The following is an 18,910-nucleotide window of genomic DNA, read 5'->3' on the forward strand; positions in this document are numbered from 1 at the left end:
AATTAAGAAAAATGTCATCCGTTTTTCAATACAGCAGAAATAAAGAGTGGCTGAAGATGTGGCTGATGTTAATGCGTCAATGTTTCAATTTTCAGTTTCTTAGAGAATTCAATATTCATAAGATGTTTCAAACAAGACTGTGCTTTACAGGGTCCCAAGCTAACACTCGAGCCACAAGCTGAAAATTTAGTCATAGTAAGCAGCATGCAATGAAAAACAGTATATGAGACATTTTTTGTAAAAATCATATCCCTGTGTGCAAAATAAAGGGGTCATTAAAATGTAAATAAAGCACGGTTTGGCTTTTTATTGTAAAAGGTTGTACAAAATAAAAGCAAAAACAAACCATAATCCAAAAAGTGTGGAATACATATCTTTTTTTTTTTGAGGGGCTTGTTTGTGCTGGTCACACAGATATTGGGGAAAGATTCACAAAAGTGTCTTAAGAAAGAAAATTGAATTAAATGTGTGTAAATGTGTTTTTTTCTTAACTTTGTTCTTAAGAAAAAAGTTACGAGAAATATTCTTTAAAAGACATCTTAATTTTTTGTTTTTATAAAATATTATCTTAATAGTAATTTTAAGAGCTGGTGTTTAAGTGGTATTCAGATTTTTAGTCAATACAGTTAATTTAGTTAATACAGATTCAAACTGTGTCTTGCATCGCTTACGGTACATGGTAAAATGCTACATAACCTACATAAGAAAACGATTTTCTTAAAGAAATAATTAAGATTATCTTAAGAGTATATTTTGAACTACTTAAGTTTTTCCAAGAATTGCATTTTTTTTAAATCTTATGAACTTCTTAGTGTTTGTCTTAAGAACATTCGCAAGTTTGTATTTAAGAAAGCTTTTCTGAATCCAGCCCCAGATCTTTTGTCATGTCAAATATGATTTGCCAACAAGCTGTAATGAGATGTAACAGATAAAAAGCCACATTTAAAAACTACTATTAAAAACTATGAATAAACATGTCTAATGATGCTCTTTTTTGCTTTGAAATATACAGAAAAAGATCAGAATACTGGTATTTTGCTCATATCGTGCAGCTCTACCACAGATCAGAGGTTAAGAAGAGAAGGCTGTGCAAAACAAGGGAAGAGAGACACAAAATAGCAGTAGAGAGCGGGAGCGAGCAAGAGAGAGAGACAGAGAGAGAGAAATAGACAGCACTCCAGGCTCTGATTCCCCACCAGGCAATCACTCCGTTTGGAAAATAAACAAAAATGACTAACAAAATAGGCTAAATGAAGTGCTTCCCCTACACGCACACACGAGAGGGTACCTCCAATTTAGAGATGCTTCAGCATAAACGACTGCTTTGTATTGGCTGGCAGAGGTACAGCTACAACAGAGAGTCAAATAACGACAGAGCGAGAGAGAGAGAGACAAAGACAGAGAGACAGACAGAGAGAGAATGACTGTATGTGTGAGCACAGGACACAGCATGGTGTTCATTAATTGCTCAGTTTATGACACTGACAAAATGTTTCCTGTATGTCAGTCACTGCCTGAAAAAAGCTGCAATTCCAAACTACTAATACTAAACATTCATTACCCACAGTCTAAACACCTCTACTGATACTAAACGTTCATTACCCGCAGTCTAAACACCTCTACTGATACTAAACGTTCATTACCCGCAGTCTAAACACCTCTACTGATACTAAACGTTCATTACCCACAGTCTAAACACCTCTAGTGATACTAAACGTTCATTACCCGCAGTCTAAACACCTCTACTGATACTAAACGTTCATTACCCGCAGTCTAAACACCTCTACTGATACTAAACGTTCATTACCCGCAGTCTAAACACCTCTAGTGATACTAAACGTTCATTACCCGCAGTCTAAACACCTCTAGTGATACTAAACGTTCATTACCCGCAGTCTAAACCCCTCTAGTGATACTAAACGTTCATTACCCGCAGTCTAAACACCTCTACTGATACTAAACGTTCATTACCCGCAGTCTAAACACCTCTACTGATACTAAACGTTCATTACCCGCAGTCTAAACACCTCTACTGATACTAAACGTTCATTACCCGCAGTCTAAACACCTCTAAACGTTCATTACCCGCAGTCTAAACACCTCTACTGATACTAAACGTTCATTACCCACAGTCTAAACACCTCTAGTGATACTAAACGTTCATTACCCGCAGTCTAAACACCTCTACTGATACTAAACGTTCATTACCCGCAGTCTAAACACCTCTACTGATACTAAACGTTCATTACCCGCAGTCTAAACACCTCTAGTGATACTAAACGTTCATTACCCGCAGTCTAAACACCTCTAGTGATACTAAACGTTCATTACCCGCAGTCTAAACCCCTCTAGTGATACTAAACGTTCATTACCCGCAGTCTAAACACCTCTACTGATACTAAACGTTCATTACCCGCAGTCTAAACACCTCTACTGATACTAAACGTTCATTACCCGCAGTCTAAACACCTCTACTGATACTAAACGTTCATTACCCGCAGTCTAAACACCTCTAAACGTTCATTACCCGCAGTCTAAACACCTCTACTGATACTAAACGTTCATTACCCGCAGTCTAAACACCTCTACTGATACTAAACGTTCATTACCCGCAGTCTAAACACCTCTAGTGATACTAAACGTTCAGTACTCGCAGTCTAAACACCTCTAGTGATACTAAACGTTCATTACCCGCAGTCTAAACACCTCTACTGATACTAAACGTTCATTACCCGCAGTCTAAACACCTCTACTGATACTAAACGTTCATTACCCGCAGTCTAAACACCTCTAAACTTTCATTACCCGCAGTCTAAACACCTCTACAGATACTAAACGTTCATTACCCGCAGTCTAAACACCTCTACTGATACTAAACATTCATTACCCGCAGTCTAAACACCTCTAAACGTTCATTACCCGCAGTCTAAACACCTCTACTGATACTAAACGTTCATTACCCGCAGTCTAAACACCTCTAAACTTTCATTACCCGCAGTCTAAACACCTCTAAACTTTCATTACCCGCAGTCTAAACACCTCTACTGATACTAAACATTCATTACCCGCAGTCTAAACACCTCTACTGATACTAAACGTTCATTACCCGCAGTCTAAACACCTCTAAACTTTCATTACCCGCAGTCTAAACACCTCTAGTGATACTAAACGTTCATTACCCGCAGTCTAAACACCTCTAGTGATACTAAACGTTCATTACCCGCAGTCTAAACACCTCTAGTGATACTAAACGTTCATTACCCGCAGTCTAAACACCTCTACTGATACTAAACGTTCATTACCCGCAGTCTAAACACCTCTAAACTTTCATTACCCGCAGTCTAAACACCTCTACTGATACTAAACGTTCATTACCCGCAGTCTAAACACCTCTACTGATACTAAACGTTCATTACCCGCAGTCTAAACACCTCTACTGATACTAAACGTTCATTACCCGCAGTCTAAACACCTCTAGTGATACTAAACGTTCATTACCCGCAGTCTAAACACCTCTACTGATACTAAACGTTCATTACCCGCAGTCTAAACACCTCTAAACGTTCATTACCCGCAGTCTAAACACCTCTACTGATACTAAACGTTCATTACCCGCAGTCTAAACACCTCTACTGATACTAAACGTTCATTACCCGCAGTCTAAACACCTCTACTGATACTAAACGTTCATTGCCCGCAGTCTAAACACCTCTAGTGATACTAAACGTTCATTACCCGCAGTCTAAACACCTCTAGTGATACTAAACGTTCATTACCCGCAGTCTAAACACCTCTAGTGATACTAAACGTTCATTACCCGCAGTCTAAACACCTCTAGTGATACTAAACGTTCATTACCCGCAGTCTAAACACCTCTAGTGATACTAAACGTTCATTACCCGCAGTCTAAACACCTCTAGTGATACTAAACGTTCATTACCCGCAGTCTAAACACCTCTAGTGATACTAAACGTTCATTACCCGCAGTCTAAACACCTCTAGTGATACTAAACGTTCATTACCCGCAGTCTAAACACCTCTAGTGATACTAAACGTTCATTACCCGCAGTCTAAACACCTCTAGTGATACTAAACGTTCATTACCCGCAGTCTAAACACCTCTAGTGATACTAAACGTTCATTACCCGCAGTCTAAACACCTCTACTGATACTAAACGTTCATTACCCGCAGTCTAAACACCTCTAGTGATACTAAACGTTCATTACCCGCAGTCTAAAAACCTCTACAGATACTAAACGTTCATTACCCGCAGTCTAAACACCTCTACTGATACTAAACGTTCATTACCCGCAGTCTAAACACCTCTAGTGATACTAAACGTTCATTACCCGCAGTCTAAACACCTCTACTGATACTAAACGTTCATTACCCGCAGTCTAAACACCTCTAGTGATACTAAACGTTCATTACCCGCAGTCTAAAAACCTCTACAGATACTAAACGTTCATTACCCGCAGTCTAAACACCTCTACTGATACTAAACGTTCATTACCCGCAGTCTAAACACCTCTAAACGTTCATTACCCGCAGTCTAAACACCTCTACTGATACTAAACGTTCATTACCCGCAGTCTAAACACCTCTACTGATACTAAACATTCATTACCCGCTGTCTAAACACCTCTACTGATACTAAACGTTCATTACCCGCAGTCTAAACACCTCTAAACGTTCATTACCCGCAGTCTAAACACCTCTACTGATACTAAACGTTCATTACCCGCAGTCTAAACACCTCTACTGATACTAAACGTTCATTACCCGCAGTCTAAACACCTCTAGTGATACTAAGCGTTCATTACCCGCAGTCTAAACACCTCTACTGATACTAAACGTTCATTACCCGCAGTCTAAACACCTCTACTGATACTAAACGTTCATTACCCGCAGTCTAAACACCTCTAAACGTTCATTACCCGCAGTCTAAACACCTCTACTGATACTAAACGTTCATTACCCGCAGTCTAAACACCTCTACTGATACTAAACGTTCATTACCCGCAGTCTAAACACCTCTACTGATACTAAACGTTCATTACCTGCAGTCTAAACACCTCTACTGATACTAAACATTCATTACATCCTGTCTAAACTATTCAACAAAATAAAACCATTCATTGCACACAGTCTGAACACCTCTACTGACACTAAACAACATTCATTAAATCCAGTCTAAACACTCTACCAATACTAAATATTCAGCACACACATTTTACTACTTTAACACTTCTACTAATACTCATACTACCATTCATTAAATGCAGTCTAAACATTTATTAAATGCAGTCCAAACACCTTTATTAAGTGTTCATTCTTCATACAAAGGTTTTACACTAAATCATTACAGATGTGCTGAGATAATTATGAGTATTTTTTCTTAAATACATTCATGACAGAGAGGTAACAAAGCAAGGCAAAATATTCCGTAAAGAATCTCATTTCATTATTATTATTATTAATATTACTGTTATTTTGTGGTTTTCGATAGTAAATAAAAGAGCTATAATTTTATTGTACAGATCATAATCCCTGGTTTCTTAGACCACCACTGTAAGTAAAGCTGATCTCCACAATCAACCATTTCACACCAAACCACTCTGAATGACTGTTTACATCTCCTCACTAAATTATGCAGAAAATTTGAAAAATCAGCTGAAATTTTTTTTAATGTTTTAACATTTCTCTGCAGGAAATTTGGATCATTTCTGTTGCCGCATTTATGATTTAGTTTTGACACAATGTCAGGTCAGCTGGCCTTTTTAAATGCAGTAAAAACAAGGTTTTGTTCTGATGGTGATTGAATGCTGAAGTGTGTGCTAATTCCAGATAAGCACCTTCAAAAACATACGCATCTACAGCAAAGACACGAAGACACAAAGGCTTCCTCTAAGGGACTGATTATGTTACAATGCAGCGCTAAAGGGGATGTTTTTAAAAGACTGACACTTCAGCAGCGTCTCTGTGTGAGTGTGAGAGTGATTGAGTTTTCTCCACAATCTGTATGGATTAAGCTTCATTTAAAGCACTGAGCCGCACTGGAAATTGTGCCTAAATGTGTGAATAAGCCCCCAAAGCCTTCATCACAGCTCAGCTTTCTCTCTCTCTCTCCCTCACTCTCCCTCACACACCACCACTTATTTCCGATGAGCTTCTCCAACCAAAACCTACACTAAACCTGCAGCACAAAGGCAGAAATTAAATCCCGTCTCTAACCCTAAACCCACTCCATTGTGTGGACCAAAAGTGACACCAAACGTGACGCTTCCTTCCGACATGCAGGACCCCTCAAACTCGATTCACTTACTGCCTTCCTTTTTGCACTACAGCATGACCAAAGAGCAAAGCCAACAGAACTCACAACACACACATATGACTAAAATTCATTTCAAAAACGTTTGGCTTTGTGTACAAGTGAGAAAGTGTGTCTTTTTCTGTTGAAAGAAACTAATCATCAGGATAATTTCTACATATAGGGGCCAGTGGAGGAACTGACCTGCTGTCACTGTTGCAAGAAAACTTTATATCTCTAAAAGTTTAGCAGAGTCAAAAAAAAAAATCCTTTTTTTTTTTTTTAAAAAAAGGTCCATAGTTCATTGTAGAGAGATTTCTTTACAGTGGTGGTGATAGAAACCAGGGGTCATCATGACTACAACACACATATAGCCACTTTATTTACTATCCAAAACCAGCAGTGACACTGAACACCTCAGATTTATAAGGAATGTTGATGATGCTAAAGTATAAGTGAATGGATATTTAAAACATATCTTCTCAGAACTGAGCTTTTAGAGGTGGACATCTGGGTCATATCACTTTCACTGTGACAATTCTGACTCTGTAAGTTTCTCTAGAACAGAGTGTTTCACACCAAGCCACTCTGAATGACTATGTTTACATCTTAACCATTTAATTATACAGAGATTTGGAAAAAATCCATGGATTTCCCCTTTACCTTTAATATGCATGGTCAGTGTTTTAACAGAGAAAAACATGAATTCATTTAAATCGATTAACAAATTTTAAATATAATCACTCAAAAATGGTTCACAATCAAGCACAGATCCTTAAAAGTCTTACAGTGTCTTAAAATAAACTTTAAACATTTACAGCTGGTTTCTGTGGACATTAATTGAGCCTAATCTGCAAAGTCATTTAAGTTTATGCATTTGGTCTAGACCTAGGCTTAATCTAGGTCTGGAACTGTCTAGCAAACTGTCCTTTAAGCTCATAAATGTCTAAAATGGTCTTATATTTTTGCTTTTTAAGGTATTAGATGATGCCTGAAAACTGAATTCAAAGATTCATTCAACATATGGAGGGGAAGCAAAACCTAATACATATGTACACTATATTGCCAAAAGTATTTGCTCGTCTGCCTTCACACGCATATGAATTTGAGCGACATCCCATTCTTAATCCATAGGGTTTAATATGATGTTGGCCCACCCTTTGCAGCTATAACAGCTTCAACTCCTCTGGGAAGGCTTTCCACAAGGGTTAGGAGTGTGTTTATGGGAATTTTTGACCATTCTTCCAGATGTGCAGTTGTGAGGTCAGACACTGATGTTGGATGAAAAGGCCTGACTCGCAGTCTCCGCTCTAATTCATCCCAAAATCACTGATTTACAATCTCTAAGTTGTAATACATCTGTTAATATGATTTTAAGCTAGTGCTTTCAAACATGAGCCAAACTTTGACTGGTAAGTGTTTCTGAATAGATTCAGTATTCAGTGTTCCCCATCACTATTTAAAGGCACTCTATCCATTTATTTATAGAATTGGCACATGTATGCATCAAAATGCCAATATATATTTAGAATAGGTATATGTGAGCAAATTTGGCTTGTTTTCAAGCTCTGAAAGTATTAATTTTGTTATCTATTTCTCGAATATTTCCTCTCGTCAGACATTCAGGGAGAAAGTGAAGTGTAAATTGATGAATAGCCGGAAATTAAAATAACGGCATGCTTTTTAAGAAAGGTTCTGGAGGTTTTGCCGTGTATCTACAAAGGCATTTCATGGCTTCTGAACACAATGCTTGAACAGAGCTGGCATCACTTCTGAAAAATGTGCATACCTGTGACAATGCAGACACTCAGTTTCTCATTAAAAGAGAGACACATAAGCCCCGCTAAACCACAATCCATTTACATTTCTTAAGGAATGTGCCTACTGTGGCGGTGACAGGTATGCGCTCTGTTTCTGAAGAGGCCTAATAACACGGCCGAGATCACGGACACAGGCACACGGTGACAATGGTACCTCCGTGATTGTCCGTCTGCTTTTGTGGGTAACAGAATGACAGTGCTAAACGCTCATGAGCCGAAGTGATTTCACAAGGTCTTCTGCTTTGCTCAAGATCAAAACTCTGAAAATGTTATTCTGAAACGTACAAAAGCAAACATTCTGTTCCATCTACTATATTTCAGTTTGTTTCAGCCCTTTCATTTATGTCAAATGTGTGCTAACTCTTCTTTCCTTTACATAGAAGTCAGTGAAGACATTGTGGTTTAGCAGAACAAAGCAAAAGATTCAGGCCGCGGATCCTTTGACTTTCAGAATTCACAAGTATATAATTATCCTAAAAAGAGTTATGGTCCAGGTCGCTTGTTAAAACTAATGCTAGTGATGGCAGGAATGAGTGCGACCATCTCAAATGTTTTGACTGTTCTGAAAATGCACATTTATTACATCAGGGTGTATTCGAATCAGTTTGCACCAATCGGAGTGATCTATACTGTTCCTGGATACAATAACACTAATTACAAATGTCTTATTATTGTGTATAATTGATTGCTGAAAGCAGTGTGCACATGCATACACATATATAAGTATATATATACAGGAAGATTCACTTGAAAGAGGCCCCGAATATTCTGTAAGAAGTCTCGCTGCTAGGACAAAGCATCTGCTCCTCAGTATATGGAGATTGGAACAAGCCAGGATGCCCCTGTGTCCGAGCGTTGAGGGAGGTGCCAGACAGCCGTCACAATGTTTAACGTTTGCAACTTCTGGGCATACCCCCATACCCCTTCATGTGTCTGGCAGAAAAGTGAGATCACTTCCAGCATCGCATGTGATGCAATCGATTAGACATAGGTCAAGGTAAGTATCATATTTTTTTGGTTCAGATTGCTTCATCCTAACAAGAGTTACTGCAGAATATTCAGGGCCTCCTTCGAGTGAATCTCCCTGTATATATAAGTGCCTGCTGCCCTTTACATTGTGTGCATTTCATGATAAATGGACCAAAAGAAACAGCCCAAAATTACTTGGTTCAATTCACTCACATTAAAAGTGAAGTATGGTTTTCCTTCTCCTGTAAAGTTATGATTTTGGAGATATATTTTGTTCCAACAACATATATAAACATTGCTTAAACCTCTAATTTTGTCAGTGTCATTTTAATCACTCTGTCACACTGTCATTTGTCACTCTACGACACGGTGATGAGACACAAGAGCTCATTCAGCTCAAGACTCATTCTACCAAAATGCACCACAGAGCGCCACTAGAAGTCATTCTTACCTGTGGCCATCAAACTCTATAACTCCTCCCTCAGTGTGTGATTCACAAAACTCAATACGAAACTGTTCATATGTGCAATAATAACAATTGTGTGTGCAATAACTCAGAGGGACACTAACTTAATTTAAATAATTTAAATAATTGTAATTGATTTAGGGCGGCACGGTGGCGTGGTGGGTAGCGCTGTCGCCTCACAGCAAGGAGGGCCTGGGTTCGATTCCCCGGCCGGGTGACCGGGGTCCTCTCTGTGTGGAGTTTGCATGTTCTCCCCGTGTCTGCGTGGGTTTCCTCCGGGTTCTCCGGTTTCCTCCCACAGTCCAAAGACCGCAGTCAGGCCAAGTGGGTGTGCTAAATTGTCCCTAGGTGTGAGTGACTGTCTGTGTCTGTGTGTCTGCCCTGCGATGGACTGGCGACCTGTCCAGGGTGTATCCTGCCTTCTGCCCGAAGACTGCTGGGATAGGCTCCAGCTCCCCCCCCGCGACCCTGACGGAGAAGCGGCTTGGAAAATGGATGGATGGATGGATGTAATTGATTTATACCTGATGTTTCACATTACTATCATAATCACCGCCACCTTACTATATTCTTAAGTACTTAAATCTGGTGTACATACTGTAAATTCTCTATATTGTCTTAAATTATTAGTAAAGTGTTTATTTTTACATAAATGGCTGCAACTGTAACAACTGCAATTTCCCCCTGGGATCAATAAAGGAATCTGAATCTGAATCTGAATTAATGTCTTTTCCAATGCCAGGTTTTGTGCTGACAGCAGCAGTTGCTCATAAATATTTAAGATTAGCAGAATTATTTTTTTTTGATAAAACATATCTAACTTAGGAAGGAGCTGTATGCACAGAAAATATAAGCAGGCCTATAAAACACTCAAAATTGAAATCAGTCTGAATCACTTTACTTTGAATCATATCAGAGCCACTGATTTATCTTATCTGAAAGGTTTGAACTAACTAATGTTAGCACAAGACAAAGAAAGGATTTCAGCTGAGAAATCTCATTAAGGGTTCATTTAAATCCAAACCTTCAGTCATGTCCACGTACCAAAACATTGTGTTCTTTCCTGTTTGAAAGTACAGTATTAGGGCTGCATAATATATTGCTTGTTAACAGTTACTACAGTAATGGCTCTTGGCTGAAACATCCAAATTAACCTTCTAACCAATCACCATGTCGTTTTCAAATGTTTTCCCCAATTTATTCCCCAGCTTGGTCTCCCCCAATACAAGCTTGTTTGAAGCCCCCCTGGATCTTTCCAAACTGCCACTAATGCTGTGTCACTGGAGATAATCACCAATTGCTACTACTGGTAAATAACTGGCTAGCACTGTGATGGGAGGAGAGAGAGGACAGTTTCACTCTTTTAAGACCCCCAGTCACGGATGGCTATGGTATCACTGAGGATCAGACTTCTGATGACAGGGCAACTGTTTCAAAATGTCTGAATTCAGTGTTCAAAATTCAGTGTGAGAGATGTAAACAGTGATTCAGAGTGGTTTGGTGTGAAATGGTTCAGTTGTCTTTACAGTGGTGGTGATAGGAACCAGGGGTCGCCATGACTACACCACAAATATAGACATTTTATTTACTATCCAAAAGCAGCAGTGAACCTACACGTGTCTTCTTAGTTTTTATATGGAATGTATATGATGATAATAATGATAAATATGAAAAAATGGGACTATTTTGCCTCATAAGGTCCTGCATGTATCCTTCCGCGTTGAATAGATATCCGAAAAACAATTAAGGCCAAAATCTTCTTAAAACTCATAAAAATAATTTGTTAATAGTCATTAGTTAAGCCATGAACACTTCAGACAGACACACACACACACACACACACACACACACACACACACACACACACACACACACACACACACACACACTTCTAAGCTGCTTCTCCTTCAGGGTCACAGGGGGTGCTGGAGCCTATCCCGGCTGTAATTGGGCGAAAGGCAGGATACACCCTGGACAGGTCACCAGTCCATCGCAGGGCAAAAGAACACTTCATTAATCGTTAATAAGCAGTTATAAAACATTCACAAAAAGTGAGCTATTGTATCTTATAAATATAATGTTTCACTGTATAAACAAACATGGTTTTACTATTAGATGACAACAGGTCACCATTGCCCTTTTTATTTATGTGTTGTAAATGCTTATTAATGATTTCTGAAGTCTTTTAGACCTAATTAACTAATTACCAAACCCTTTTAACAACATTTTATCCCTCAGAATTAAACAGGATGTTTTTGTCACTGTGCCTTTAAAGACTGTCATATGTAAATGAGCTCTGCACCTGATTGGCTGCTCTGTATTGTGCCTCATTTAAAAAGCAGTCCTGGCTGAAACAGTCCTTATAAATTCAGTGGGTGGTGCTAAACTGCTCAATATGGTGGATATGTATGTAAATGCACTGGATTTCGGGACATCAGAGAAACAGCACATCCAATCTGTTTTTGCTGTTTCCATATACAGAGATATGCGCAAGGGTCTGATTTAGAAACTTTAATCATGTTTATGAACTATATCAAGAGGAAAATTCACAAATCCATAACAGTAACATGGGCCCTTTAACCCCTTAAAATCTCAGGCTTATTACATACTGAGGCTTATTATTCCATAATTACAAGGACTCCAATGCAAACTGGCTGAGCTGTTCTTAGATTATAGAAGTGTGTAATAAGACTTTTGACCTGTCGGTGGACCCTGGCCAAATAAAGGGTTAAACAAGATATTTGACCTGAGCTGTTTTTGAGTCTGGTACTGTAACCTGGAGTTAAAAGGCAGCACAACTGAAGTGAAGACGAATGCAGCAGGACTGAGAGGGGCTAAAAAAGAGAAAGCCTTATGGTTGACAGCGCTACAACAATCAGGGGAGGAGAGAGAGGAGAGAAGAAAGCTGCCCAATGCTTTGTAATTACTGAATGCAAGCCTACAAGATTAATACTAGTTTGGACAGAACTGTTTAGAAACGTAAATGCTTGGCAAACGTTCAAGGCTAAGCTCCAATACCCGTCCACAGACACTGTTCCTGCACACAAAGACTACGGTGAATAACTCTGGCTCAGACGCCACCACTAAAAGAGTTCAGCTAAAGCCCGAGACGCTGGGAAAGATAGGATTTTATTTCACTAAAATTACTCCCACTCCCACGGCTACACCACTGACAAAAAGGCCCTTTACCATTCTGTAAAACTCTTAGATGAAGTCTAACTGAACGATATAACATCATAACTACAACATTAAAGAGGATTTCCACAGATTTTTCAAATTTTCTACATAACTCAGTGTTTGAGGTGTAAACAGAGAGATTCAGAGTAGTTTATTGTGAAAGGGTCCAGATTTCCTTACAGTGGTGGTGATAGGAACCAGGGGTCACCATGCCTACAACACAAATATAGACATTTTATTTACTATCCAAAAGCACCAGTGAATCAACACGTCTCCTGAGTTTTTATATGGAATGTTGATGATGATAAAATAGTGGAAAATCTGAAAATAAGTTTTTGTTGGGGACTATTTACCTTAGAACACACTGCCTGTGCCCCTCAACCATGAATGCATTCTAAAAATACATGTTTTAGACTAGATACTTATCTTCAAACTCATCAGGCAGTGTTTCCATAACCATTTTATGTAATAACTATCTATAAGAGGCCTTTTAGAGGTGGACGTCTGGTTCCTATCCAAACCACTGTTAACGGTTCTGACTCTGTAAGGTTTAGCATTTCACACCAAGACTCTTACATCTCAACCATTGAATTATGCTGAAATTTTTCTCGAATTAGTGAATTTCCCCTTTTTTGAACTTTTAGCAGAATAAAAATTGTGGATGTCTTTCTTTAAACAACATTTCTTCACACACTTTTTTAAAGAACCCATATGGGACCTAGTACAGCAGTTTTTACTTCCTTGAGAGCCTTCAATTACTCCACATTTCTGTTCTAACATATTTGAGAACATACCTGGCTAATCAAATATACACTTGTCAATTCAGGTGCTCCTATGTGGTACCTGGCCATTTTATTAGAAACACCTACCATACAGGTGCACAGTGGTTTACAATTACAGACTGTAGCCCACATGTTGCACAACGTATCAGCCCCTCTACCTCATTCATCACTGGAAAGTTAAGGGTTTATATGGGTGGTGGATCACTCCAGTGTGAGATACTCACAGTTTCAGGTGTCTCTAGGCGTCAGTGCTGCGTAGTTGTGTGGTTTGTGCTCTGTCCAGGGCCAGTGGGAGTGTGCTTAACACGGGTCAGGTCCAGAACACTGCTGGGAAAGGGCTGTGAGGACAATGCTGAGAAGAGATAGAGAGAAAAAGAGTGAAAGAATGAAAACTCTGTCGTAACTCTGAACAGCAAATTGATTAGCTGTAAGAGAGTGTAATAAGGTTTACACTGAAAATCAAGGATGCTTTAAATTTAATAGGTTCAAATGCATTGATTCCACATGAATAAACGATATTACATAACTCTGCTCTGGTGAAAAGAAAGTAAAATTAATGACACTAATTATGTTGATGTATTTCATTTAATGTACACATTTAAATCCAGAAAATTCAAAGCTTTGGCAATAAAATCATAACTATAATTACTAATTTTGTCAATTGTCAGTAATGCGTTTGTATTTTTTGATAATGTGTTGTATAAGAGTTCTATATACTGTAGCACCAAAAAGGGTTCTTCTGCAGTATACTCACTTAAAAATAATATTTCCTTAAGGGTTGATTAGTAAAAAAAAAAAAAAAAACGGTTCTATATAGCACCAAAGAGAGTTCTATTGTATACACACTTAAAAATTATGGTTCTTCAAGGGTTCGTTAGAAGAGACAATGGTTCTATATAGCACCAAAGAGGGTTCTACTGTATACATACTTACAAGTGATTTTTATTATTTATTATTATTTAATAAATAATGTTTTATTATTTATTATTTATTAGTGCCCACCCCTAATTCTTCAGTGATATGAAGCTGAAACTATTCGCCACCTTCTTGTTCGAATTGTCCCATTCCACTTTACATGGTGCAGCAGTTCTGATGCCTGAGGTGTCCGAATGTAACCATTTAAGGTGGAACAGGAAATATACTGGTTATAATTTTTAACAAAGAAAATACTCAAAATTGTGGGTTTCTTTGGTCGTTTGCACAGCCAACTTGCCATTTTCTCTTACTTTCTCTCAAAACACTCCGTTTGGAGGTGCATGTAGCCCTAACACCATCACTTTACCCCTCCATCTCAGCAAGAATCAGGACACCCTACCCCGAGACATGAGCGCACAAAATAGAGGGTTAGGGCTAAGTGATAGAGTGAGGGGTGAAATGAGATTGGGCCAAGGTGTTTTATGCAACCAGGCACAGGACTCATCATTCCTGCTCTTGGTAGCTGCCAAATTTTTGGTGAGTCAGAAAAAAAAGGACTGCTTAAATCTTCTTGTGGGCTATGGAAGTATTAAGATCAATCGAGTATTAAGATCAAAGAGCACTGCACAGCAGCTGGTAAGTATATTAGGAGGTGATGATGCATCCTTCACTCAAGGGAAGGTGAAGAAGTCTAGCTGTTCACTCACAACAGTGCAAACCAGTAAGACAATTAACTAACAAGCTTGTTCAAACTATGCAGACTAAAAAAAGACAAAAAATTGAGGAAAGCTTTTTTTTCGGACTGTGTCCAAGTGTAACATATGTGACTGAAATGTGTGATACACAGTCACAGTGATGGATAATCAGAAATGAAGAAATGAAGAGACTCACTGCTGTCCTGTGTCGTCTCCAGCGCACCACGGCGTTTCAATAGCACTTTCTGCAGTTCAGACTGTGGTTCAGGGGACGAGGGCCGTGCAGGAGGGGATGGACATGGGGAGGGGCGTTTCACCGAGCTCTACACAGTTACAGACAACAGAAAATTATGTCAGGCTCCCCCCCCACAATGTGGGTCACCAATGGACAGTATGGACATTACTCTACACTGATAAGAAGGCAAAGGTTCCTTGGGTCAGGACAATATATCGTTTGGCCAATAATATCAACCAATACTGGCAACTCCACTGTATCGGTATTGGCAAAACTACTGACAATTTGTGATAATTTAAAAAAAAAAAACTAGAAAAAAAATCACTGTTTAACTAAATTACTGGAGTAAAAAATAAAAACATCAATTTATTTTGGCCAATATTACCAATTATTGGACCAAAGTTAAAATTAACAAAAGACAAAATTAAGTTAAAGATATGCATAAATTACACATCAATTCTGTATTAGAATGTTCATAAATAATTGTAACATAATTCCATTACATACGTCACATAAAAAATGAATAATTTTTAGATCATAGAGGTCTATTACACTGAATATACCTGTTTATGTGATAAATCTACCAGTTACGATCTGGTGACAGTACAACCATCCAAACACACCAAAGCTCTAATAAAGATATTAATATAGTACATGCATATATTGATATGTATGTATCATGTCTTTTTATAAAGCCAAAAAATTATGGTTCTTCAAGGGTTTGCTAGTGAAGAAAACGGTTCTAAATTAATATTATTGGATACTGGCTTCTGTTCACAATTCCCATATTGGTACAATTCTTGTATTCCTTATCATTCATTCATGAATTTGGGCAAATTCCCTGTTACCAGGGCCTGAATGATTTTTTGGTTTGCAATATTAACTACTATTGAGGACTCACTGTGTTATTGGTATCAGCAAAAGTAAAATTGATTTTCACTGTAACTCCTGGAGAACCAAATTAAAACTAAAATATAAATCTAAAGATATTTTGGCCAATACTACCAATTATTAGAATATCATCATCATCGTCATTGTCGTTCACCGCTTAATCCAAATAGAGTTGTGGTAGCAGCTGGGAGAGCAGAGAATCCCAGATGACCCTGTCCCCTGCAACTTCCTCCAGCTCATTCCCAGGGACCCCAAGCCGCTCCCAGGCCAACTTGAAGATGTAATCCCTCCAGCGGGTCCTAGGACGACCCTGGGGCCTTATCTTGGTAGGCCGTGCCTGGTACACCCCCACCGGGAGGCGTTCAGGGGGCATCCGAATCAGATGCCCGAACCACCTCAGCTGGCTCCTCTCAATGCGGGGGAGTAGCGGCTCTACTCCGAGCTCCTCCCAGCTCCTCACCCTATCAAATAGAGTATAGCCCGCCACCCTGAGAAGAAAGCTCCTTTCCGTCGCTTATATTCGCGATCTCATTCTTTCTGTCATTTCCCACAGCTCATGACCATGGGTGAGGGTCGGGATGTAGACTGACCGGTAAACAGAGAGCTTTGCCTTATGGCTCAGCTCCCTCTTCACCACTACAGTCCGCTACAGTGACCGCATTACTGCTGCCACCTGTCCCAGCCTGCGGCCAATCTCACAATCCCTCTTCCCATCACTCGTGAACAAGACCCCGAGATACTTAAACTCCTCCACCTGGGGCAAGTCCTTTCTCCTTACCTGGAGTGGGCATGCCATCCTTTTCCGGGCTAAGACCATGGACTTGGAGGTGCTGATCCGCATACCAACCGCTTCACACTGCAAACGGCTCCAGTGAGCACTGGAGGCAACCATGTTATTCAGCCAAAAGTACAACATCGACTGCAAACAGCAGAGACACCACCCTCCGGCCTCCACACATAATGCCCTCCTGACCTTGGCTACACCTTGACACCCTGTCCATGAATATCATGAACAGGAGTGGAGACAGGGAACAACCCTGCCGGAGCCCAACCCTAATACTTTTAAGGAGTTCATCAAAGTGCTCCTTCCACCGACCGACAATATCCTCATTTGCAGTCAGAGTTTCTCCACCCTTGCCGAATATAGCTTGGGCGCAGCCACCCCGACCACTCCTGAGTCGCCGGACAGTTGTCCAGAACCTCTTTGAAGCCGACCGAAAGTCTTTTTCCATGGCTTCACCAAACTCCTACCATGCCCTGGATTTTGCTGCTGCCACCGTTGTGGCTGTCACCTTTTTCGCCTGTAGGTACCTCTCTGCTGAGTCGGGAGTCCTTTGGGCCATGCAGTCCCTAAAGGCCTCTTTCTTCAGTTTGACGGCCTCCCTCACCATTGGTGTCCACCAGGGGGCTCTTGGGTTACCGCCCCGACAGGCACCCACAAGCTTTTGGCCAGAGCTGTGCCTATTCCCTTGGGCCTACCGTGTCTGACCATCAGTTTTCCTTGCCATCTGATCCACCTCACCACCAGATGGTGATCAGTTGACAGCTCAGCACCTCTCTTTACCCGAGTGTCCAGAACATACAGTCCCAAGTCAGATGAAACGACAACAAAGTCGATCACTGACCTCTGACCAAAGGAGCTCTGGTACCATGAACCAGATGAACATCCTTGTGTTCGAACTTGGTGTTTGTTATGGACAATCCATGCCTGGCACAGAAGTCCAATAACAACTCACCATTCAGGATTAGATCGGGCAGGCCGTTCTTCCCAATCGCGCCTCTCCAGGTCTCCCAGTCATTGCCAACATGAGCATTGAAGTCCCCCACTAAGACTATGGAGTCTGTAGGCGGGACTGTTTCCATAACCCCACCCACTCGCTCCAAGAAGGCTGAATACTCTGACCTGCATAAGCACACACAACAGTCAGAGTTTTACTCTCTTCGATTTTAATTCGCATTGAGGCGACCCTCTCGTCCACCGGGACAAACTCCAACTGCACGGCCGCCAGCCGGGGACTCGTGAGTATCCCCATCTCACCCTGTGCATCTCACCCTGTGCAACCCCTGAGTAGGAGAGGGACCAACCCTTATCAAGGAATTTGGTTCCAGGGCCAACACTGTGGGTGGAGGTGAGGCCAACTATATCTAGTTGGTACCTCTCAACCTCCCGCACAAGCTCCAGCTCCTCCCCCCCAGTGAGGTTACATTCCATGTGCCAAGAGCCAGTTTCTGCCGCAAGGGCCTAGGCCGCCAAGGGCCCCCTGGCCATCTCCCACTGCCTGTGCAGCACTGCACTTCTCCCCCAAGCTGGACCTTGCGGGTGGTGGGCCCACATGGTCCCCCCACGTTGCCTTTTCGGGCTGAGCCCAGCCGGGTTACGTGGGCTGCCCGGCCACCAGGCGCTCGCCGGGGGACACTACCCCCAGGCCTGGATCAAGGGGTAGGTCCCGGTGACCCTATCATGGGCAGGGTACACGTTGTTCTGTCCCCGATTTTCATGGTGGGTTTTTTTAATTATTAGAATAATTAAAATTATATCAGTCTACCACACCTGTCACGGTGTCCCCTTTGTATGTAAATGAAAAATACTGGATATCGGCATCTGCTCACTGTTCCTGTACTGGTGCATCCCTGTTTTGTCATATCATT

General features: G+C 40.6%; 1 protein-coding gene across 3 annotated transcripts in view; it reads right to left on the bottom strand.

Annotated features, from left to right (window-relative positions):
* The window catches only part of shtn1 (shootin 1), a 75,828-nt gene that overhangs the window by 14,415 nt on the left and 42,503 nt on the right, over positions 1-18,910 (bottom strand). For 2 of the 3 annotated variants that reach the window (XM_037542097.1, XM_037542096.1), the window contains exons 15-16: positions 15,332-15,458; positions 13,750-13,877 (exon numbers count right to left, since the gene is read on the bottom strand). In XM_037542097.1, coding sequence (XP_037397994.1) covers positions 13,771-13,877; positions 15,332-15,458 — 234 coding nt within the window. In that variant the 3' untranslated portion in view covers positions 13,750-13,770. Of the gene's footprint in view, positions 1-12,862; positions 12,957-13,749; positions 13,878-15,331; positions 15,459-18,910 lie in introns of those variants that run through there. The other variant, XM_017704931.2, reaches the window with a different exon arrangement.

The sequence above is a fragment of the Pygocentrus nattereri genome, chromosome 10, assembly GCF_015220715.1.
Source record: "Pygocentrus nattereri isolate fPygNat1 chromosome 10, fPygNat1.pri, whole genome shotgun sequence".
Taxonomy (NCBI): Eukaryota; Metazoa; Chordata; class Actinopteri; order Characiformes; family Serrasalmidae; genus Pygocentrus; species Pygocentrus nattereri.